Source organism: Mus caroli, unplaced genomic scaffold (genome assembly GCF_978045245.1).
Source record: "Mus caroli unplaced genomic scaffold, Mus_caroli_1 scaffold_19, whole genome shotgun sequence".
Taxonomy (NCBI): domain Eukaryota; kingdom Metazoa; phylum Chordata; class Mammalia; order Rodentia; family Muridae; genus Mus; species Mus caroli.
In genome coordinates this window covers 51,654,339-51,679,197 of record NW_028227274.1, presented here as the reverse complement: position 1 = coordinate 51,679,197, position 24,859 = coordinate 51,654,339, and the positions used below count along the sequence as shown (strand labels likewise).

General features: G+C 42.7%; 1 protein-coding gene across 2 annotated transcripts in view; it reads left to right on the top strand.

The window, feature by feature from the left end:
• Cep120 (centrosomal protein 120) overlaps nt 1-24,859 on the top strand; it is a 65,285-nt gene that overhangs the window by 5,656 nt on the left and 34,770 nt on the right. For both annotated transcript variants that reach the window (XM_085833691.1, XM_021150632.3), the window contains exons 4-14: nt 502-616; nt 3,371-3,512; nt 7,454-7,602; nt 10,992-11,189; nt 13,845-14,072; nt 15,059-15,281; nt 16,501-16,678; nt 18,980-19,129; nt 19,723-19,905; nt 23,037-23,133; nt 23,217-23,369. In XM_085833691.1, the coding sequence (XP_085689817.1) occupies nt 502-616; nt 3,371-3,512; nt 7,454-7,602; nt 10,992-11,189; nt 13,845-14,072; nt 15,059-15,281; nt 16,501-16,678; nt 18,980-19,129; nt 19,723-19,905; nt 23,037-23,133; nt 23,217-23,369 (1,816 nt within the window). The remainder of the gene's footprint in view (nt 1-501; nt 617-3,370; nt 3,513-7,453; nt 7,603-10,991; nt 11,190-13,844; nt 14,073-15,058; nt 15,282-16,500; nt 16,679-18,979; nt 19,130-19,722; nt 19,906-23,036; nt 23,134-23,216; nt 23,370-24,859) is intronic.

Genomic DNA, 24,859 nt, shown 5'->3' with positions numbered 1-24,859 from the left:
CTCTGTGCATGAGCTGGAACAGGGGTTCCCAGATTCCCCAAAAAGACCACACTGTACCAGTCACTGTCATCGTACAGATCATTGCCAAGTGTTGTATTACTAAATCTTAGTAGTTAGATTTTGTGACATTTAATTATGAAGTTTACTTTTTTTTTTTAGCTACAAAGAAAGCTGGAAGCAAATATGTATCTTTTATATGGAACAGTACTGTATAAGAAAAATCAAATTTTTTGTCATTTTTAAACATGATACTTTCTGACTTGCAGAGGACTGGTTATTAATTATCACAGTGGTGTAGGAAGAACCTGGTTGACCTAGTTGGTATACAGATAAATAGATGAAAATAATAGTTCTTCCCAGGTAAGGGATCGTTTAGAAAATACAGAGTAGACACAGCTGGCCCACCAAGGGTGTGATCTGGAGGATACAGTTATCTTGCGGCTTGGAGAAAGCTGGCTTAAGCTGGGAAAGCCTCACTGTTTCCCACGGACATCACTGCAGGTTACAGCGCACGCCGATCAAACTCCAGTGCTTTGCCTTGGACCCGCAGACTTCTGCCAAGGAAACCGTAGGCTACATTGTTTTGGACTTAAGAACAGCTCAAGAGACAAAGCAGGTATGGTCCTTTTGGCTTTGTTTATTATGATGATAAATAGTTGATTAAATAAATACCATACGAAAGAACAGAATATCAAGTCACAGCCTCAAGATGAGTGTAGACTCTAGCTTCAAATGTGTTGGATTTGAAAATTCCAACCTTTCACTTGTTCTTGTGAGCCATCTTTCTCCAGGAAACTTGTTCTGGAGCTCAGACCTGTGTAAAAGGAACTGCCCCCCACGGCAGAGGCTGGGCTCTTCTCTTAGAGGCTGTCCTCCTGCGGTGGGACCCTCGGGTCAGTGAACTTTCCTCGCCCCTCTCTGTTTCCCAAGTCCTAAGTCCAGAAGTCTCCTGGACACTCCTCTGCTCCCTCCTTAGCCATCGGTACAGGTGATTTTGTGCACTTGTGATCTTTTCTGCGTTTTCCCAGCTGCTGTCCCTTCTAAGCCACTGTAGTTTCTTACCGTGGCTATCACAACGCCCTGGTTGGTCCCCTTGCTTTCTAGCTCTGTATCCTTGGAGCTGTGTTACTCAGATGTGTCTACTAACTCCAGCTCAGGATGCTGTTTTCCCTAACCTTCCTTATGAAGCTTGATACTCTCCAGTACTTTTGAGACTGAGGCAGGGGGATTACAAGTTTGAGGTCATCTTGGACTGCATATATACTAAGACCTGGCCTTCTGCAAAGTAGCCCCTAAAATCTGACGTTTAAAAGTCTGTGTCAAGCCAAAATAAATATTTTTTTAGAGACAGTTTGAAGGAGCAGCAGGCTGGCCCTGGTGTGTTGGCTTGTGCCTGTGAGTACTAAGAAGCCTTGGGCTGCCTTGTCACACTCCTCTTGGCATCTTCGCTCCTCAAACCAGACACCAGAGCCTGGCAGTGGTGGTGCACCCTTAATCCCAGCCCGGGGCGTCAAAGGCAAGTGGATCTCTGTGAGTCTGAGGCCAGCCTGGTCTTCAGAGTGAGTTCTGGGACAACAAAAGCTACACAGACAAACCCTATCTTGAACAACACACCCCACCCCCACCCCCCAAAAGAGCACCAACAAAATTGTACCAAAATAGAAAATGTCTTTTGTTCTGATAAAAACATTGAGTAGGTTTCAATTGATGTTGCTTCAGGCTCTGCCCTGGGTCTCAGGGGTGAAGTTTAGGGCCTCTTTTGTGCTAGACGTGGTCCTATATTGAGCTGTATCTGTAGTTCTTACTTCTTACTCTGAGTTACCCTGTAGGCCTTGCCTCCTAAGGAGCCGAGATTTCAGGTTTGCCTTATGTTTTCCTTTTTATTAATATGTCTTTTTCAGGCTTTTATAAATCTAATATTTCTTATATTGCCATAATAATATCATTATGATATTATAGTAGGCTCTTTAAAACAGGACCTAAAGGTTTTATAGTAGTTGGAAACAATAACTCATTTAAGGACAAGCATGTGGACCAAGGTTAACCTTGAACTTCTAGTACTCTTGCCTCAGCAACTTAACGTGCTACACATAGATAGTCATGTGCCAGCTATATTAATTTTTTTAAATGTATGTATAGGTGTGAAATGGCACCCCTGCTGACTGGTTCCTGCACCCGTGGCACACTTTTTCCTGGCTTGAGCCATGTGTTCTGGCTGGTCTGGGCACTGGAAATGCTGAGGGTGCTGTCTTTGGGTTAGTCAGGTAGTATAGGCTGCCACACCCTAGAAGGCCTTTGTTGTGAGTGTCTGCCCAGTAAATGGGTCATGATGCAGAACAGGGCCTTTTCCGTAACATTTTATGCTATTTGTTAGTAGTGTCTTAGTCACAGTTCTAACGCTGTGAAGAGACTGTGACAACTCTTATAAAGGAAGATGTTTAACTGGGGGCTTGTTTACAGGCTTAGAGGCTTCGTTCATGACCGCTGTGCTGGGGAGTATGGTCACAGGCATGTCAGCACGGCAGGCACCGTGCTGGAGAAGCAGTTGAGAGCTGCTTCTTGTTTCACAGGTTAAGAGAGTGAGATTGGGCTTGCTATGGGCTTTTGAAACCTCAGAGTCCATCCCGGTGGCACGCTTCCTCTAACAAGGTCACGCCTGTTCCCAACAAGGCCACACATACTCCAGTAAGATCACATTCGAATCCTTTTAGTCCTTTGAAATAGTTCCACTCCTTGGTGACTAAGCATTCAAATGTATATCAGCCTGTGGGGGCCATTTCTACTCAGAGCACCACAAGTCATAATATTTTCATTTTCTTAGTTGTTATAAGCAAGGCAGAGTACAAAGAAGAGGTCTAATAGCAGCACTGAGCAAAGGAGTTGAGGGAACAGATGATAACAGGCTTTGGCCATTGATGGATGGCATGATATTGGAGACAGAAGACTGAAAATGGATGTGTATCGTTTTCTCCCCTGTGATATTTACTTGACAAAGTGTTGGAATGGGAACAGAGAAGACTGTCTAAACACTTCAGTATGTTTCTTGAAGGGAAATGTAGTTGATGGCTTCCTAATCAATATTAATTTCTTTTGAAGAAAATGTGAAAAGAAATGTTGTTGTTCTCTGAGACAGGGCGTCACTGTGGAGCCTTGGGCATCCTGGAGCTCACAGGTTGACTCAGAACTCGGAGACTTGCCTGCCTCTGCCTCCTTAGTGCTGGGATTAAAGGCTCTGCCACCATATGCTGGGTTTATATTTCCTTAAGAGGGGAAAAGTACTGAGAAGGCTGCAGGGGAAAAGTGAAAACCTCAAAGAACATTCTGAGTACTTACTCTGTGAACATCGTGTGCTTTCTGCTTTGTCGTGCAGGCTCCCAAATGGTACCAGCTGCTGAGTAACAAATACACCAAGTTCAAGGCCGAGGTGCAGATCAGCCTCACTTTGGAGACAGATACAAAGGCCCAGGTGGATAATTATAAAGCAAAAGCAGCCCCGCCTCGGGATGGGAAAGGTTTGTACATCCCCTGCCTCTGGTGGGTTTGTTGTTTCGCTGTGTTTGTTTGTTTGTTTGTTTGTTTGTTTGTTTGTTTGTTTTGAGACAGGGTCTCAAGCAGACCAGCTGGTCTGGCCCTCACCGTGTAGCTGAGGCTGGTCTTGTGCTCCTTATCCTCCTGCCTCAGCTTCTTGGTTGTCTGGGTTATAGGCGTGCACTGCCGCATGTAGTTGTGTGCATCTTCTCATAAAGACTTTCTTGCACAAGTTCCTCTGTGCACTCACTTTAGGAAGGGTGATGTCCCGGGTCAGCCCGTGTGTCAGGCAGACACAGTATGGTGGGCACAGGTAACATGTAGCACTTGACGACAGAGGTTCGCTCTTATTTACAAATCTTAGAACTTGGGAAAGCCTGTTTTCTTAACTTTATAGGTATTAGAACAGAGAATGTTGTATTTTAAAAATTGTTACTTAGAAAAAGTTTCTTTCCAGAATTAGTTAAGGAAAGCCCCAATGTAATGTTTATTATTTGACTGCAGTTTAACAAAACTACATGTGTATCTATGTATGTATGTATGTATGTGTGTATAAACTCACTGAGATTTGCCTGTCTCTGCATGCCAAGGACTGTGATAGAGACACTCACCAACATACCTGGCACACTTTGGCATCGTAGAAATATTGGAGAGTACAGAATGTCCCCCGTGCCTTCAGTGTGTATTCACAGAGCAGCTTGCCCATTACAACTCAGCACTCGGTGGTGGTGCAATCAATGAAACATCATTGGTGCATTCTCACCAGAAGCCCAGTTTGCACTGGATGTCAGTATACACAGCACACACATACACACGCAAAGGTGTGTCTGCATGTATGTCTATATATTCCATGTGTGCCTGGTGCTGGTAGAGTTTAGACAGTATTAGATCCCTGGAACTGGAATTATAGTTAGGAGCTACCATGTGGGTGCTGGGAACTGAACCCTGCTCTTCTGCCAGAGCAGCCAGTGCTGTTAACTGCTGAGCCATCTCTCTGGACAAGATTTCACTTTTGGTGTTGTTCATTGTTTGGGATTTTTGGGGTGATGCCATGTACCCCATGTAGTTGAAGTTAGAAGAGGTTCACTGTTGGGTGTCCTTTGTGCTCTGCCTGTTCAGCCTTCCCTTTCCACAGGTCCTAGTTTTGGTTTAGGTACACCCAGAGGATAGTTCAGGTAACAGGGACTTAATTTCTAAGATCCTGATAGAATTTGGAGTTGGGTCCTTTGAGAACTAACTGGACTGTAGGACTCTGCCTTTATGAATGGACTAATTCTGTTCATGGACTAATGGATTCTTACATTACTGGGTGAGTGAGTTAGTGATCATTAGAGTGGGGCCATCTTTGAAGTCATATGCCCTGTACTGCCTCAGGACCTGAAGAATTCCCATTAATAAGGGTCTTAGTAACAAGGCTGTTCATGAGAACTGTAAATTTTTTTTTTTAACTTATAGTCTCAAGTATTGTGATGCAGTAACAGAAGAGGTACTAAGACAGCTGCTGATCTTTCTTGCCGTCTGTGTGGCTTTGCCTCTCAGGTGTCATACCACTGGAGTCACAGTTTCTGCACAGGAAGGGGTTCTGGTTTTGTTTTGTATTATTTGTCTTTCAGCTCTTGTCCATCCATTCCTCTAAGGATCTCTACTTCCTCTTACTAAAAATGTTTAGGAGTAAAAGCTCAGGCGTTAAGTATGCCAGTTGTTACTTCATTATTGCTCTCAGGTCCATTTTGTAGACAAAGTTATGTAATGTGTGCACGTGCGTAAATATATGCGTTTAAGTACATAAATAGTCTTATCCTGTGCTAATGGGTAATGTGTAAAGAACAGAAGTGTCTCACAGTTCTGGAGGCTTGGATGTCTGAGAAGACACCAGTATCTGATGCTGGTCTTGTTGATGTTCTTCCTATGACAGAAGGCCACAGGCAAGAAGTGCACACCCTCTGTCAAGTCCCTTAATGAGCACAGCGCGTCCCATTCCTAAGGAGCTGTCTTGACTTCACTACCTCATAAAGACACTGCTGCTTTTTAAAAATTGTATTTCTCTGTGTATCAGTGTTTGCCTGTGTGTAGGTGTGTACAGTGTGCTCAGCTTTCAGAAGGGGTCATGGATCCCCTGGAAGTGGAGCTCTAGACAGTTGTGGTGGCTGCTGGAAACTGAACCCAGGTCTTGTGCAAAACCAGCCAATGTTCCTAAGCATCTGTCCAGCCTGAGACGCTGATCTTACGGCCGTCATCACAATTGCCATTAAGTTTCAGCACCTGAATTTTGGAAGAGACACACATGAACTACTATACCTATTAGTATACATTTGTCCATATGTTTTTGACGTTGTATAGTGTGTATTCACATCAGCACTGTTAGTTCCTTTCTGTGTCACAGATTTATCCTTATTCCCATACTGACAGCTGCGTTCTTGGCCATGAGAAACCTTGTGCTTTCTGTTTATTTTTCTTCTGTTGTTTTGAGATAGTTTCTGAAGTGTAGTACTCACTGAGTAGCCCAGGTTGACCACCAGATTTTTAGCAGTTCTTCTGCCTCAACATCCAAATGTCATTATCCCATGAGCTAGCAGCTGGAGCGCCCAATATCATGCTGAGTGTTTCGCTTTCAGAATTTAATTGGATCTTCAACAACCACATAAAAGCTTTGTGGAAGGAAAAATGGAGACTGAAGAACATTCAGTTTTCTGATACAGATAGTAAATGACCCTGGGATTGGGATTTCAACATCTGGCCTGTGTGTCTGCTCCTAACCAGAGGCTGCTCTCAGCCAGTGCTACAGGAACACATTTCTTTGTGAACCACTAAAGGAGAGGGGTTGCTTGCTGAAGGTGTGAGCATGCAGGTTTTCATATGCCGTGCGTGACACAGTCCCACTGTCTGCCTGCTGTTCGTGCAGTTGCAGCACCGAGTGTGCCTGCTCTTCTGCAGCCCCCAGCACGCTTATCCAGTTCTAGTCTTGTGTATGTCCTTTTCTTTTTCCATCGTTAATCAGTTTGCAGACCGTTGAACCTATCTGGTCTTTTCACACTGACTATATTGGTCTCCCCTCAATCCCTTTTCATGGTTTTCCCTTATTGTTAAACTCTGAGGGCTGAGGGCTGTCCCTGTCTCTCCAGCCACCGCTCTTTCTGGTCATCAGTCCTCACTCAGTGATCTGCCACTCTTGTCTCAGGTCTTTGCTTTTGTTTTTAATAATGGCAGTGAACATGGGCCTCAAAGTGTTGGGTAGGCGTCCTGCTGAGTAGCTGTGCCATCAGCATTTGTCACCAACATTTTTGTTTGGAAATAGTACCCTAGTTGCCCAGGCTGGCTGGAAACTAGCCCTGTTTCGGGTGGCAGGCCTTGGCCATCGAGTCCATTTGCTCCCCAGTATTTGGGATTATAAGCCTCCTCAGCCCTGGGTCCTCTGGCTTCATTAACTTGAGCTTGCTCCTGGGTCTGGTATGCACTGTGTCTGTATGGAACATGCCGGGTCTTCGTTCATTCACCTGCTCACTCTCTCAGCCATATTCTTCACTTCAGAGCTCATAAGTTCATAAAGAAACCTACGCCACATTCCTTTTCAATGTGGCCTGTCCAGTAATTTTAAAATACTTTACTTAAGAATATTGTTTTTATGTACATAAAAATAAAGTTAAAGCTGCCTAGGAAACAATGAAAGGAAACCTTTTGCAATACTGTGCTCCTGAAAATGGCCAACTTCTTAATTAAGTCCATATAGCAAGTTTCCAGATGTGTACAATGGGCCAGGTCTTGTGGCACAGGCCTGAATTCCAGCACATGAGAAGTTAAGATAAGACAATTGTGAACCCAAGGCCAGCTTAGGTTACATAGTAAGTTCCAGGCCAGACTGGGTAACAGTGAATTCAGGACCACTGGGAAGGTACCGTCTAATGTAGTTGTGTGTTTGTCTGTGTAGTTCTTGCTAGCCTGGCAGGAGTTGACCCAAAGGACATTGTTGCAGTATTGAATGAGGAAGGAGGCTACCATCAGATTGGACCAGCGGAGCATTGTACTGACCCCTTTATTTTGTCGGTGACTATAGCGTTTGCCACCCAGTTGGAACAGGTAAGACATTCCCTCGGACTAATGGCTTTTATCGAGTGTTTGAAGTCACAGTTGTCTTCTGGGAGCACTTGTACTCGCATGCACATTCCCACACGTGGACTCACACCCCTCATACACGTTGTTTAAAAAGTATAAAAATGTTTGCAATGTTTTCACACCAGTAAGTATTTTTCTGTAGATTTCAACATCTTGACAACAAGAGAATAGAGCAATTCCAGGGTTAAGCGACAGTGTTTGTACTTGTGTATGTGGCGTTGTGAGGAGTAAGGAAGAGGAATTCTACAATGGCTCTTTTGAATAATATATTGTTTGATGAAATTAGCAATGTCAGGAACATTTGGGTTGGGGATTATATTTTATTGTGTGTATACTTACAAATGTTAGCCTGTTGTCATGGATGCTAGCAGAAGATAGTATGTTCTTGTGTCAGAATCAGAGGACTTTCTTACGTAGTGAACAGCATCAAAATGGGTGTGTTTTCTTGAGCCTCTCTCAGCCCTCCATTTGCTACTTTTCTGTTGCTGTGATAAAACTGTAAGCAAGACCACTGTGGAAGAAGAATGTCTTTGGGTGCAACAGGTCCAGAGGGATAGCGCCATCAGGACAGGGAACCGTGGCAGCAAGGACAGGGAACCGTGGCAGCAAGGACAGGGAACCGTGGCAGCAAGGACAGGGAACCGTGGCAGCAAGTGGCCTGTATGGTAGCAGGAAGCAAATCTGTGACTTTCTATATCTGGGAATAGGAAAAAAGGTGGCTGTGATTGCTCACTGGTTACATTGTTTCTCTTTGGGTGAAACCAAGACACTTAGTGTTTTCCTCTCAGCACTTAATTCAAAGGCAGGGAGAAAGCACTCAGCTCAAACTAAAGTCTCTTTGCAGAGCCTGGCAGCCGCTGGGAGGGTTTCTGCAAGAGTGCAGAGACAGGGGCAGCTTGTTCACTGCTGTAAGGTTAACCATGAAGTCTTGAAAGCTTTGAATGGCATCTTGTGCCTGAATTCTAGGATGTCAAAGAATTCCTAAAAGACCCTCTCTCTGCCTGTAGTAGGTATTACTTGGAAGTTAAACATACTATGAAAAAATAAAAGCCACTGTAATACAACTTTTTTTAATATCAGTTTTTCATCATGAAAGAAAAGAAATAGTTCCCTAACTAAACTTCCCTGAGGTAATCATTGTTAAGACTAATGTGTGTTCCTCCAGATACTGTCCAGTTATTTCAGCCAGCGCTGTGGTCAGCACTGTTGTGTTACGATATTCTTCCCTTTCAACTTCACTAAAACAAAAGGAGACACAAAACAATAATGTCATTTTCTGAAGGTTTCTCCAGAATTAGTGTTCTTTACAATCACATATCTCAGTCCATGTGACTAAAATTCTCTCGAGTACATTAAAATGTAGGTTAAAACAACCAGTGCACATCTAGTGAAGGTTAGACGTCCAGTGCTGTGGTGTCAGTGTTTTTCCTGCGTGTGTGCTTGCTACCCTCAAAGGCCAGAAGAGGGCATCAGATTCCTGGCAACTGGAGCTATGGATACTGGTGAGCCATCATGTGGCTGCTGCAAATTGAACCTGGCTCCTCTGAAAAGCAGTAAGTGCTTTAACGACCGAGCCATCTCTCCAGCCACACTATAACTTGTTTTAGCCCAGCAATCCATTTTACTTAAGTGTCACTTTATGACAGTGTGTCATTGCCCACCAAGACCTATGATACCTGACGGTGTTTAAGCCATTTCCTATTGAGACATGAAACGTTCACAGTGTAATGCTTAGCAGGGTTTTACTGAACATTCATAGTCTGTTTTATCTCGTGCCTGGTGTGCTGGTTCATGTCTGTACTCTTGGAAGGCTGAGGTAGAAGGCTCTGTTTGAGGTCAGCCTGGGATGCATGTCACCGTGACTCAGAAAACTGAAACAAACAAAAGACAAAACAGATGAAGTTTCCTATCTCATAAACACAAATACCATCTTTTCGTTATATATTGCCACAGGCTAGCAGCCGAGACGTGACATTCCTAGAATAGTGTGCAGCCACTAATGCTTTGTCCAGTGCCTACAACTAGCTACATCCCCAGGTTTTGGTGTTTGTGAGACATTAGTCTGAAACTCACAGTCCTCCTCCCTTAGGCTCATGAGTGGTGGACTTTAGGAATGTACCATGCTACTTACTTCTAGAATTGCTCCCAAAGTACTTAATTTGGCTAATTTTTGTGTGTTTTGTTATGTTTTAAAATCAAAAGCATAAACTAAGATTTTAATCTATTGAGTAGCTTGGATTAAGACTTATCATTTTCTCATTTATAAAAGTAGAGCCTTTTTACTAGAATAAGCATCAGATGAAAGGGCGTGATAATTAGAAAAGCTTCATTTAAAATCCGTGGTTCCTTCCAAGAAGAACTTTCATATATTCATGAAATGGAAGCTGGAAAACAGTGAAGCCTTCCGTCTCTTTTGGACTTTTCAAATGTTAAATTAGCTCATTGATTATTCAGTGTCTCTGCAGCCCAGGGTGGCCTCCAACTTAGTTGCAGTAGTGGATGTCCTTGAACTCTTGATCCTCCTGCCTTTGCCTCAGAAGCACTAGAATTACAGCTTGCACTACAAGTTTGATGCACATTTTATCAAATTAGGTAGTGGGTGTGTGGCATTTGTCGTTAATCCTAGTATTAAGGAGGCAGAGGCAGGCAAATCTGAGTTCAAGGCCAGCCTGATCTACATAGCAAGTTCCAGACCAGCCAGCTCTACATATTGAGACTGCCTGCTCTACCTCCTCCCACCCCCAAATATTAGGGGCTGGACAAATGGGTTAGTGTCAAGTGTATAGGCCCTGGGTTTGGTTTCCAGTACCTAGATGGAGGCTCACAACTGCCTATAATTCCAATCTGAGGAATCCATTGCCCTCTTCTGGCCTTCATGGGTACTGACTACAAATGGTGCATTTATCTACATGAGGGTAAAACTCTCACATACATAAAATGAAAATAAATAAATCATTTAAAAGTAATCAGATTAGTAATTTGGGAGCAATTATAGAAGTAAGCAGTATGCAACATGCTTAGAACCCACCACTCAGGAGTCTAAGACAAGAAGACTGTGAGTTTCAGACCAACTTGTACTATATAACAAGACCATGTCCAACAAAATGCCAAACACTGGAGATGTAGCTTCATTGTAAAGTACTCGCCTGGCACTTGTAAGAGGTTCAGTTTGGCTCCAAGCGGCACCACCAAAAGACATCACTAACTAACCAGAAAGAAGGAAAAAAGGTCATTTAGCAGAGACTTAAAAATTCTGTATGGTTAGTTTTAATACTTCAAGTCAATGGACGTTCTAGGAAGATTTTTTTTGGAGTGCCTTAGATTCTAATAACCTCTTTTCTTTCTATATTTAGTTAATTCCATGTACCATGAAGCTTCCAGAAAGGCAGCCTGAGTTTTTCTTTTACTATTCTTTACTGGGAAACGATGTTACAAACGAGCCTTTCAGTGATTTGATCAACCCAAACTTTGAGCCCGAGAGGGCATCTGTTCGTATACGCAGCAGTGTGGAGATTCTTCGTGTGTACCTGGCTCTTCACTCTAAACTGCAGGTAAGTGCCTCTGCAGATTGTTTTCTACTGGAGATGTTTTTAAAGCAGTGTGCATAAACCCGAGGTTATCCCTAACCTGTATTGTGTTTCCATTGTAGAGATGGCTATGCCCTTTCAGTTTGGTATAGGCATTAACATCTTGAAGTCATTAGAATTACAGTTGCTTCAGAATTTTTGGAGTTAACACATTACCTACCACGAGTTACTAAGAAGAGCTGTATCAGTTATCGGCTTCTATATTACAAGGTAGTACTTAGAGCTGGGTGAGCCTGACCCTGCAGGCAGGGTCTGTACTGTTAGGGAAGTGGTAACTGTCAGTACACAGGTCGAATGCTTGATGGCAGAATTTACCGTTTTATAAAACCTGCCCACAGGTGTTTTTGTAAATACGTTTCAGTTGGATTCTGGTTAAATTCAGACCTTGAGACTAGTAGAAGTTAGTCTGCTGTCTTCTCTGACCGTTGGCTTTGATCAGCAGGACGGTAGGGTAATGAGACAAGCATGCATAGTTATGTAGCCATTTACGAACCAAGCTCAGTCAGCAGACTTTGCATTTTGGGTGGCTCATGAGGTATTGAATATTAGAGGTATTAAACCTTAAACATATTTAACCCAATATCTGCTAAAGCCAAGATATCTAGAAAACTAGAGACTGTATAAAATATTAAAATTTGAGGAAAAGTAATTTCGGTTTTATTCTTTATCAATACCATTGGCTTATCTGCTTCTAGTGCACATTAAAGTTATGAAGATCCTTTGTTGGGGAGCTGGCGAGCTGTCTCAGTGGTTAGAAGTGCTTGCTGCCCTTACAGAGGGCAGAGTTCCTTTCTCAGCACTGATGTCAGGGGGCTCCCAGGTGCCTGTAGCTCCCGCTCCAGGGGGTCCCCTGTCTTCTTGTAGCCCCTGGGCACCTGCAGTCACATGTACACATACACACACACACACACACACACACACACACACACAACCCGTGCACATGAAATTCAGAATGTAAAAATACATTTAAAAGTGAATAAATAAATGAAATTGCTTTGTTTCTCTTATATGAAAAATATTAAAAGGCTGACGAGATTGCTCAGTGGGAAAACCGTTTGCCTCAAAAGCCAGGCAACGTGAGTTAAATCCCTGACACCCACATAAAGGTGGAAGGAGAGAACCAGCTGCACAGAGTTGTCCCTCTGATCTCAACCTCACACACACACACACACACACACACACACACACACACACACACATATCACATGTGTATGCACGCACCTATGGTAGCAATAAATAGGCCAGAAGCACTTCATTTCTAGTTTTCTAAAGAAAAGCATTAGCCTTGCTACCCAACTCTGCAGAGCCACGCTTGGGTCTCAGCACTGTGTAATCAGCTATTAGTGGTTTCATATCCTGTAATATTGCACCATTGGGGGCAGACATGATGATCACCAGGCCCTGCTGGCTGCTAGCCTTACCACAAAACATGAGCTCCAGGTTCAGGGAGAGACCCTGTCTCAGAAGAACATGGTGGAAAGTGATGAAATGGACCCAGTCCTCTCCTCTGGCTGTTTCATGTGTGTACACACACAGAGGTGTGCACATGGTACACAGTAAGAACTAGAAAAACGTCTCACCCAGGAGGTGCCCCAGTAACTTTATACAGTTCTGGTTACATTCATCTGTATCAGTCTGCAGCACCAGCACACAGGAGACAGCACACAGCACAGCAGGAGATTACAGTTCAGAGCCCGCTCTTTGTGTAGAGTAAGACACTGCCTCAGAAGTTATCATATGTCTGTTGTAATTCTGTCACTGCTAAGATGAGAGGAAAATAATAGAGCAATTTCTTACGTTCTTTAGTGTGTAGTCTCCCAAGATTTGAGCATAGTAAAGGGCAAAAGAGTTATGTGTGTGTGTGTGTCTGTGTGTGTGTGTGTGTATGTGTGTGTGTGTGTGTGTGTGTGTATGTGTGTGTGTGTGTATGTGTGTGTGTGGTATCTTTAAGGGGTGGTAATGTTGAGGCCTGGCTTGGTTGTCATGGACTAACAGAGCCGTCTTCCCAGTGGTTTTCTCTCATCTTTTACTCTTTACCATTTGCTTTTATAAACAATTTCTGGAAGTAAAATGAAGAAAAAGGAACACTCAGTATGTTTGATGAATGGTTCATACAAAAATTATTTGCGTTTTTAAAATCCTAAATCTAGCAGACTCTAAGAGCTGTGCTTAATTAATGAGACGGTGGAAGAAAGGTTCTTGAGACATTTGGTTAAATTTACACTTATTTTATTGTATAATTTGCATATTTAAAGTAGTATATTCAATTAATTAAATATTAAAACAAGCACAGCTTACTGATGAGACTAAACAGAAATTTATGTTGTTTATTTAAGTTTATGTTGTTTATTTAAGTTTATGTTGTTTATTTAAGAAGGGGGGGGCGGAGAGATGGCTCAGCGGTAAAGAGCACTGACTTCTTTTAGAGGTCCTGAGTTCAATTCCCAGCAACCACATAGTGGCTCACAACCATCTGTGATGATTTCTGATGCATCTCCTGGCATGCAGGTAGAGCACTCATATATGTTAAACAAACAAACAAACAAACAAACAAACAAGTCTTTAAAAAAAGAAAAGGGGGAAATATAAAGCACTGTTTTGACTTTTCCTTCCTATTAGATCCATCTCTGCTGTGGAGACCAGTCACTTGGCAGTACAGAAATACCTTTAAATGGATTACTGAAGAAGGGCAGTACAGAGATTAACCAGCATCCGGTCACAGTAGAAGGTGCTTTTACCCTTGACCCTCCAAACCGAGCCAAGCAGAAGTTAGCTCCGGTCCCTCTGGACCTGGCCCCAACTGTGGGAGTGTCCGTGGCTCTGCAGAGAGAAGGCATCGATTCCCAGGCAGGTGGTGACTCCGCTTTCACTTGTCAGTTCTCCCATGCTCGTGATGACAAACGTTGAATCTTTGTAGTGTTCCCTGGCATACAAGTATTTTATTCTTCTTTATTAGTGCCGTGCATTTTTACTGTACCTCCTTTCTGAATAAATCTTCAGAAAGCCCACTGACTCTGCTTTGCAGATTGTGACTGTGCGTTGGGCCTTGGCCTTTGGGGCAGCCTTCTGCAGTGAAAACTGTGTTTTCCTGCTCCCAACTCATAGCTATTTATGGTGCCAAAAGGCAGCTGGTGAGAGAGGACAGATGGTTTGGAGTCTGCAGTAGCGCTGTCTCTTTTTGCCAGGTACAACTCAGCTAAAGCATGGTTCTTGGTGCATTAGTGCTTCCTTCTCTCCTTGGCCATTTGTTCTTCTCCTCCTCTTCCTTCTTCCCTTCCTCCTCCTCCTCTTCCTCCTCCTCCTCCCCTCCTCCTCCCATTATTACTATTATTATTAATGTTTAGCTTTATTAACAACTATCTTATTCGTTCAAAGGATTTCTATGTAGGTTACAAACTAAAGATAGGAAAACTGAAATGAGAGTTTAAAGAGTCCGCACATGGAAAGAGCAGACTGGGTGGAGAGGGAGTGGGACAAGGCTGTGGAAGACTGCCACACCTGATGTCTGGACTTGCTACCATTGCCCTGTCCTGGTTCCGAGGTCCTAACCCTAGCATGTCAGGCCTCGCCTCTTTTCTCAGATACCCCTTCTTAGCTGTTAGGATGCATTTTGGTATTCAGCTCTGGATACTGTATTTTCCTTCCTGTTCATCTTCCTTTTTCTGGTCCTAGATGCTTTAAGGAAATTTGCAAATTATGAAGAAAAATAGACTAGGAATATCCAGACTGGGAAAGGAAGCGTGTACTTTCTAAAAAGCAACGCCAAGTTTTTTGCTTAATTATGAAGGAAAGTATTTTGCAAATTACACTTTATTTTTAAAAATTGTTTTTAGTCTTTAATTGAATTAAAGACCCAGAATGGACATGAGGCAGTGCATTCACAGAAGAGAGTTTTAACCCCCATAAAGGAGAAGACACTCACTGGGCCAAAATCACCAAGGGAGTCCCCTGCCCCGCCCCCGCCTCCAAACCAGACGCCTCCAACCAAGGACGATGCAACAGAAAGTGAAGTGGAGAGCCTGCAGTATGACAAGGACCCAAAGCTGACTGTGAAGGGTAAGGCGTGCTTTTCGCTACACGCAGTGGAGTGGGGTCTACAGTGACTCACACGCAGGGAGCGGGGTCTACAGTCACTTCCTGTCTGAGAACATCTGTGAGAAGCTTGAGGAAAACCACAGGCTTCATTTGGGACTCAGAAATATGTGGGGGTATAAAACTTCCAACTTAATGTCACTTCAGCCTGGTAAGTTTTTAATAAGGGCTTGGTAAGAGAAATCCTCATTGTACTTTCATATTCAAAGTAGCCTAGTCAAAAGAAATGAAAGATGTATCTTTCAAATAGATTTTTTTTACACTGAAATTTTTAAAAATAGAGCCATTAACTGCTTCCTGTAGTAAATTTTGTAATAAGAAAGTTTGGTAATGTAAGTTTCTAGTGTCTTTAAAGAGTTATTATTTTTGTGTAGCTTGTGTATGTGTGTGTGTGTCTGTGTGTGCGTGTCAATACCTGAATGCAGGTACCCAGGGAAGTCAGAGGCATCACATCTCTTTGGAGTTACAGGACTTGGGAGTGGGCACTGGGAGCCGGAGTTCGGTCTGTGCAAAGACAGTGTGTGCTCTGAGTCACCTCTGAGCCCTCTGAGCCCCGAATGCACCCACTTTCACACATGCCCCATTCACTGCTGAGGCTCTGTAGTTAAGAGCCAGTAGTGTAGACAGTGGGCAGTGTAGACTAGGAGTCAGATGTCTGCAGCCCAAGTTCACTCCATCACTGAGTAGCTGTAGGACTTAGTCACTAGCCATCTCTGGCCCACATTAGGATTGGACTACCATGTCTTGTCTTCCTAAGATGTAACTTGTATTGACCTATTTTATATGGGCAGACAACTACATTTAGTTTATTAAAGTGTTAAAATTATATCTACAGTAAATCCTAAGCCATTCAAATGATCAGCCATGCGCAGGCATCTCTCAGAGTGAAGCTACTGCCTGGCGCGCTCTGGTCAGACATTGTTGCCTCACTGTTCTACTGCGTAACCCAGGTTGACTTTAGACGTGTAATCCTCCTGCCTTAGCTGGAATTCAAGGAGCAGTCTACCATGCCTCGCAGGAAACCTTTTCTTTATACAGTTCTAGAGTGGGAATTAGGCAAGTTAGAACAAACCACTGTTTAAAATGCTCAAGGTAGACTCAGTTCCTGTGTTCATAAAGCAGATCTGTCAGACTGTGCTTCAAGGCCCAGGCGATGAGACCATTCATTGTGTTTAATGTTTAGGCATTGGTTCTGTACCTGCTTCGCTGGCCCAGCCAGAGGCCACCTGTGGTGCGTCAGAAGTGGTGACATCAGGACAGAAGATTGCTGTTCCAGCGGCGTCACACCACTTCTGCTTCTCAGTAGACTTAAGAAGCGTCCATGACTTGGAGCTCAGTTTTCCAGTCAACTGCATATTGAGGTATGGTGGGATTCTGTTCTGGGAAAATTGCCCTTCTTGTCTAGCGAGGTCACCTAAGGAAATGTCACTGCTGTGAAACCAGCGGCCTAAAAGGCTGGACTGTCCTAATGACTAAGTTGGATCCAGGGTAGCTCTAGCTCTGGGAATAGGAGACTAGGAAGCTGTCTATTCTGGTATAACAGTTAGAATCATTTATTGATGACGCCATTTAAGATGTAATGTTAAGATGGTTTAGTTGCTTGTTTTTCTATAGGAGAGGGACTACAAGTCAAAATCATGGTTTTGTATCTAATTTTTCTGTAAGACTGTATTACAGTGGATACTATATTCCTAACACCTACATTTTATAGTTGCAAGTATAAAAACCATGCTTAATGAACTTGAAATGAGATTGCAATAGAAGGAATGACTTCATATAATCAGTTAAATGGCTTTCTACCACAGTCTGTTTTAATACTGCATGATTGTAGACATCGCAGACTGTGGTAGAAGGTGCGCATCTCCCACATGTGGGCGTGAGCCATTCACAGAAGCAGAGACCTTGCCCTGGGTATGGCCAGGGATGCATCTTCCCTTCTCTGCTCAGCTCTGAGTAGACATCAAAGTGCTTGTGGTTAATACTAAGGTGCTCTGCTTGAGCCGCTGGGAGAGAGGATCTTAGGAGTGCAGCTTTCCTCAAAGGGTTTGAGTCCTCGATTTTAGAGACTGAGTTGTTACTTACAGGTTCTCTTCTCTTTGTTCTTTTGTCTTTTCACCCCTTCACGGCCTTTAGATTTTTGCTGCTGTAGCAGAGTGTGGTCTTAGTACACCCAAAGAGAAGCAAGAGCATGCAGCTAGGTCCGACCTCAGATCAGATACTCTGAGAGGGAGAACTAATTCTCACTTTCCTGTTTTGCTTCTTGCTATCAGGACCATCTGTTCAATGGTTAAGTGCCCATATTATACCAATACTGACATTATACCAATTATATCTGGTATTAGGGTTTATAAGAGAAATGAACCAATCGGTTTAGGAGGATGACAGATTTAGACATGAATCTATACCTGAATGAAGGTCAATAGTAATTCACTTGGTAAAGAAAGAGGGAAATAATATTCTAAGCAGGAAATACATGCTCCTGACCTGTGGGCACTTAACATGGGAAATCTCCCCATGCTGGGTTGGTGGTGGACTCATTGGAAGCACTTTTTAGAGTACTGACCATTTGTCCTGTTTTGGTTTGGTTTTTTTGTTTGTTTGTTTTTTGTTTTTTATTTTTATTTTATTTATTTTTATTTTTTTGAGACAGGGTTTCTCTGTGTAGCCTTGGCTGTCCTGGAACTCACTCTGTAGACCAGGCTGGCCTCGAACTCAGAGATCCGCTTGCCTCTGCCTCCTAAGTGCTGGAGTTAAAGATGTGTGCCACCACTGCCCAGCCTTTTGTTTGGGGGGAGGGTGCAGGGGGCATTGGCATTTGTTCTGTTTGACCAACTTTATATCATTATGCTCTACATACACAACTCTGTAATGAAATTTATGAGGGAAGACTGGTATTTGAAAATAAATATAACCTGCAGATCTATTTGGATATTTCTCTTTTAATTGCTGAATGCTGTAGTAGGATGGTAGGAGTTGAAATTGTAGGGCATGAACGTTGAGATACCTCGCTTCAGTGGGTGAGTAATTACATAGGATTGGTGTGATATACAGGATATATTTTTTTGTAGGAAGAACAGTTTTTTACTAGTTGAGTTTGTTTGATTATAGTTTCATATATGAGTAACAAAATACAAGACGAAATTTAAGCAAGCATTACAATATAAGTTTGTGTTTAAATTTAGTTTACACTAAATTTATAAATTAAAATTTAAAGTAAAAGCAGTTAGGCTTCTTACGTTTAATCTAGTGTGATTTTTTTTTTTTTATGAAGAAAAGATGAAATTGTGTGTGTCACTCACTTGGTGTATGCATAATATATTTGTATTATTTATATTTTGATTTGCTGATTTGCTGTTCAAAGACAAACAACTATAAATGTGTCCTTTTGGCATTGTTTAAGGGCCTTTTAGCCCATAAATATCAGTCCACTACTGTATGAAGGACACTAGGATCTATAGTTAAATATATCAAGCATTTCTTGAATGTGCTAGATCGCAGAAATTGCTTGTTCCTGAATATGCTTCTAAACACGTCATAGTCCAGGATTTCTACTTTATCTTAAAAATTGTATATGCTCATAATTTATTGTATGCTGTTTAAAACCATCTGGCCTTCTGTGTCGGCTCTTGCGTGTACCATGAGCCTTGTGTCCTGTGTTGTAGGTACTCCTACCCATTCTTCGGCAGTGCAGCTCCTATTATGACTAACCCTCCCGTAGAAGTTCGGAAAAACATGGAGGTTTTTCTTCCTCAGTCTTACTGTGCATTTGATTTTGCAACTGTGCCTCACCAGCTCCAGGACACTTTCCTACGGTAACATACAGTCCCTTGCAAATGAGATTCCTTTGCAGCAAGAATTTATGATATGTATTTATATATAGCCCGCAGAAGCATCTTGAAAGCAAGACCTTAGTTCACTGATGTCAGTCCTGTCCACCCTGGTGCAGGGCTTCACATGGTCTCTGTAAACCCCAGCATAGGCGTTAGAAACATGTTAAGGCAGTCCGAGGAACAAGAAGGGAGGAAGACTATTTCATTTTGCTCAGTGCCACCAAATGTTGTATGTTTTCCTCACTTTTATTTCAGTCTAGTTATGGGAAATAGGTTTTTCAAGGAAAATTGGCCTGTGAAATCTGCTTTTCTGAGAGTATCATACATACCCTAAACTTAGAGGTTCTTAAAGGAAGAGTGGCGGCTGGCTCGAGAGTCTGTGATGACTTGTGAGATCAGTGTTCAGGGAGCTCTTTTTGCTGCTTAGAGACAGAAGACACACAGTGCTTCAGATGTGTTCCCTGGGATGCTGAGCGTAGCTCTTGTGTTAGATAACTTCCCAGGTAGCAAAGTGTCTGTTGTTTGGAAAGGACTGCTTCAGGCTTGCTAACTGTGACCATGGTTTCTCTCCTCAGGATTCCTCTGCTGGTGGAGTTATGGCACAAGGATAAAATGAGTAAAGACTTACTCCTTGGGGTTGCAAGAATCCAGCTTTCTAATATCTTGTCTTCAGAAAAGACCCGGTTTTTAGGTGCTAATGGTGAGCAGTGCTGGCGGCAGACGTACAGTGAGAGCGTGCCTGTGATCGCAGCCCAGGGGTAAGCCTCACACCACAGTGCTTCCTCCCCTACCCCTGGAAGGAGCCTCACTCAGGTGCCACAGCCTCAGTCCCTCATGTCCTCTTGCTGGTGGATTTTCACTGACCTGGGGGTGGGTTTATTATAATTTATTAGCTATTTGATATCCATTTACTTAGAAAAGTATAAGAATGTTGCTACAATGTCATGATTCTTGTTCAGACTGCGAAGTATAGAAGTATCTGTCCACCTTTAGCCTGATAATTATAAATTTTATTATTTATTTGTTTACATTTTGTGAGAGGGGGAGCACAAAATTGTGTGTGTGTGTGTAGAGGTCAGAGGACAGTAACTCTTAGGGAGTCGATTCTCTCCTGCCACCTGTGGGAGATAGGAATTAGACTCGGGTTGTCAGGCATCTCTGTGTATAAATGCATCGCTGAGCCATCTCACTGCCCCTAGGCTGGCAATTTTTACAAAATTTGTGTGTGAATCTGATTATATATGTATGTGTATCACATGTGAAGATGGGACGGCATTCAAATTCCTTAGATCTGGAGTTACAGGCCCTTGTGAGCTACCTGATCTGGGTGCTGGGAACCAAACTTGGGTCTTATAAGAGATGCAAGTTCTCTTGACAGCTGAGCCATTTCTACAGCCCCTTAGTTTGATGATCTTATAATTAAGGAGCTGTTATTTGCTATTGGTTTTGCTTTTTTTGTCTTGTTTTATATTTTTTTATTTTTATTTTTGTAGCCCTGGGGGTTCTTACCCTAGGCTTTGTGTGTGTTGGACAGGGGTTCTGCCGCAGAGCTCTAGCCCAGCCTTTAGGATCTGCTGTTTGATTATATTATTCTAACTTGAGCTTATCATGTATTTTGTGTTATTTTTCATTAGGAACGATGTGATTTTTTTTCCACTTGAAAAATATTTTAAAATTTGCCTGAAATTTAAAGAATGAGAGTGTTATAAATGGCAGCCTTCAGTGGCAGTTTTGAAGTTAGATTATTAGTGGCTTGGGATATAGCAGTGGTAAAACACTTGTCTAGCACGCACAATCACTAGGTTTAGTCACCAGCACTTACAAATATGTCAGCTTAACATAACCTAAAGTCAGATGGGAAGAAGGACTCTGAAATCAAGTATGACCTTGGTCACATAAGTCTGTCAGCATGACTATGTGCCATTGTCATAATTGCTAGCTGATGTAAGAGGGTTCAGCCTACGATGGGTAGTACCATCCCCTAGGCCGATGGGTCTAGAGTTATAAAAAGGCTAGTTGAGCATGAGCCAGAAAAATCCAATAAGCAGTATCCCTCCATGGTATTGTCTTCCCTTCCTGCTTGAGTTCCTGCCCTGGTTTATCAGACAAACACTCACCTCTCAAGCTGCTGTGGATCATTGTGTTATCATAGAAGTAAACAGTAAACTAGAAAAAGTAATATTGTTTCTTTTACTTGAACTTTATTGCTACAGTGAAAATGTTTCCCTTTTTAAAATTAACAATAAAAAATTAGATTCAAATTAATATTATAGACCATTTATTCTTTAAAAAAAAAAAAAACTAGTGAGAATGTAGAAAAAAAAGATTCAGCAAACCTCTGAGATTTAAAAGTGCCTCTGGAACCGTCCTCCTTGCTCCCACGCAGAGGCTGGAAGGGTTTCGAGGACCTCCCTTCCCTTGAGTTTGTGCAGCAGTGCCTGGAGGTCAGCTGTCTGGGGAGCAGAGAGCTCACTTTATTTCCATTCTTGTTCGGGAAAAGAAACTCTTTTAAAGCTTGGCATTGTTGTCTGTTGTCACCAGTAGAATGCATGATTATATACTAGTGACTAACATGACTGTATTAGTCATGAGCAGTTGAAGCTATTTCAATGCTTCTCTAATTATTCTCAGTGCTCTGCTTTGTAGGCAGTTTAGATTTACCTGAATGGGAGCTTTGAGATGTGCTCAACAGCTTTTCTTTAACATAATAGTGCTTCATCTAGAACATTTTCCCCTTAGTTTTGTGGGTGCTGTGGCACACATGGAGGTCAGAAGACAACTTGTGGGGTTGGGTTTCTTCTTCTAGATTTCAGGGATCCGGTTCATGTCACCAGGCTTGGTAGCAAGTGTCTTTACCTAGGGGACCACCCGATGGCCCAGGGTCTTCATTGTACATAAAAACTTTAAGAAAAAGAACGTGCATTTGGCTAACTAAGGAGCAGTTAGCCATATAAGATCTGTTTATTAAAGTCAGGTTTTAAACGGGTGTTTTTGGGCTAGACAGCACTATTTTTTTTCTTGAATATTTCAGTTTTTGTTACTTAATAAGTAATAGAGCTCTGTGGTACAGAAGATGCTAATTATGACCAAAGTAGCATCTGATTACCTTGCTTTCCTGGATTGTCTTGAAGCACTGTCTGTGTCCAGGAGAAGGTTAACATGTGTGCATATCCATTCCAGGAAAGTAGACAAGTTTTGAATAACTTAAATAACCAAGAGTAGCAAGGCTGCTGAGTATATTTCACTATATAAATTCATCAGTGTGTTGTAGAGGTAGTAAAAATCACAGTATTGTGCTGAAGGGAATTCAGTGGCAGAACTGTTGCCTGACAAGCATAATGCCCTGGTTCCCTCAACAAAACGAAACAAAGAAAAAAATGCACACATTTGAAAATGAATGCGTATGACTTGAGACCTCAGGCCTTATTCAAACAAGAGAAGGTGACAGTCAGTGTGCACACTTGTACATCTGCAGCAGAGGAGAGAGTATCGAAGTGTCCAGCATGCACTCAAGAGGCAGAGGCAGATCTCTGTGAGTTTAAGGCTAGCCTGGTCTACATAGCAAGTTCCAGGCCAGCCAGAGCTACTAAATATTCATTAGCAATAATTATGTGGGCTGTGTGACTTTATTTTTGGAACAAATGCACAGCTATTTAGGTACGTTTTAGTAAGTATAAGTATTAAGGTGCTGTGTTGGTCAATAAGCACACACTTGAAAACTCCTGAGGCCCATGGAGGCTGGCTCAGTTGGAGCTTTGGAGCCGGGCGTGGTGGCGCATGCCTTTAATCCCAGCACTCAGGAGGAGAGGCAGGCAGATACTACAGACAGGGTAGTGGAAGGAAATACAAGTTTCCATGAACTTTACGATAATTCCCATTTCATTTGTAGGTCAAATAACAGGATATTAGACCTTTCTTACACAATGACTCTGGAAGACTATGGCCTAGTGAAAATGCGTGAGATCTTTGTATCGGAGTCATCTCAGGTAAATGTAGTTACAATTCCCGACCCAGGAGTGTGCTAAGGTGTTTATGGGTGTGTCCCCTTCACTTTTCTTTCACGTCGTAGGGTGTGCCTGCTGTGGATCAGAAGCCATCTTCGCCTCCTCCCGCTCCCTGCCCTTCTGAGATCCAGGTGGAACCCAGAGAGACCTTAGAGTACAAGGCTGCCCTCGAGCTAGAGATGTGGAAAGAGATGCAGGAAGACATATTTGAAAGTCAGGTAGATTGACATTGTACTCTAAAATCTCTGCTTTACCACAGAGTTTATTTTCTCCTTCTCTACAACTGTGTCTTCTCTCTATGATGTCTACAGTTTGACTATCAACAAAATCCTTTTGAGATTTATTTTTTAGTTATGTGTATGCTTATGCGTTGGGATGTGCACACAAGTGTGGAGCTGCCAGGAAGCTGAGAAGAGCATTGGATCCCAGGAGCTGTAGTTGTGGTCCTGAGGAGTCTAATGTGGCTGCCGGGAACCAAAGCTGGGACTGCTACAGGGGCAGTCTGAGCTCTTAATGGCGAGCCCTCCCTCCGTCGCCACAGAGCCTTCCTCAGAGAAAAGCAGGATTTTAAAACATAAAACTACTTGAGATATGCAGTTTCATAGCTACTACTCAGAAAGATTTCCCTGAATTTGACCATTATTGTTGGAAAAAATTAATGATGAGGTGGATTTGGGTTTTTGTTTTGCTTTGTGATAAACTCCGTACTCCTGGCTGGCCTGGAACTTACTTTGTAGACCTGGCTAGCCTCCTACTCAGAGATGTGCCTGTCTGTCTCCCAGGTGCTGGGATTAAAGGCTCGTACTGCCATGCCGGGCTTATAACGTTTCTAATCTCAGGCACTTATTCTCCTTGTTTCCTGAGACTACTGTCATGAGTCTCAAGCAGGTGAGTTAGAGACCAGAACTCACTACTAGTTTTGATGTTTGCAGAATAATACTCAAAAGGGATTAGTTCACTCAAGAAAGTTCCTTTTTTATGCTCAAGTTTTTTAAAATTACATTTTGTGTGTGCGTGCATGCACTTGTGAAGGGATGTGAGCTTCTGAATTGGTTCTCTACTGCTGTGTTGGTCGTGAGTAACAGTTTCAGGTCTTGGCTTGACAGCAAGCAGCTTCATGCTGAGTTAGGTCGCTGACCTCTACTTTTGAGTTGTAAGAGCGTCTCCCACAGGCCAGGCTGACCTTACTAAGTAGGTCAAGGATGGCTTTTCAAGTGCTGGAATTATAGGTGTGCCACTATATGTGGTGACCCAAGCTCCATTTTATCTGTCTGTCTGTCTGTTATTTGAAAAAATTAAATAGAAGGGACTGGATAGATGACAATAAGAGCGCCCATGTGGCATTTCTACAACCATCCATAACTCCATTTCCTGGGGATCTGATGTTTTATGGTCTCCAAGGGTGCCAGGCACACACATATAACCAGGCAAACCACTCTTACACATAAGATTTAAAAGTAAACTTAAAGGTTTTGGGTGTGGTGAGATGGCTTAGCAGTTTAGATGTTGGCAGCTCTTTCAGAGGACCTGGATTGGCACCCAAGTAGAGACTGCCCTACTTAGGGTTACTCTTGCTGTGATGAAACACCATGACCAAAAGCAACGGGATTAGAAAAGGGTTTATTTGGCTTTCACTTTCACATCACCATTTATCATTGAAGGAAATCAGGACAGGAACTCAGGCAGACAGGAACCTAGAGACAGGAGC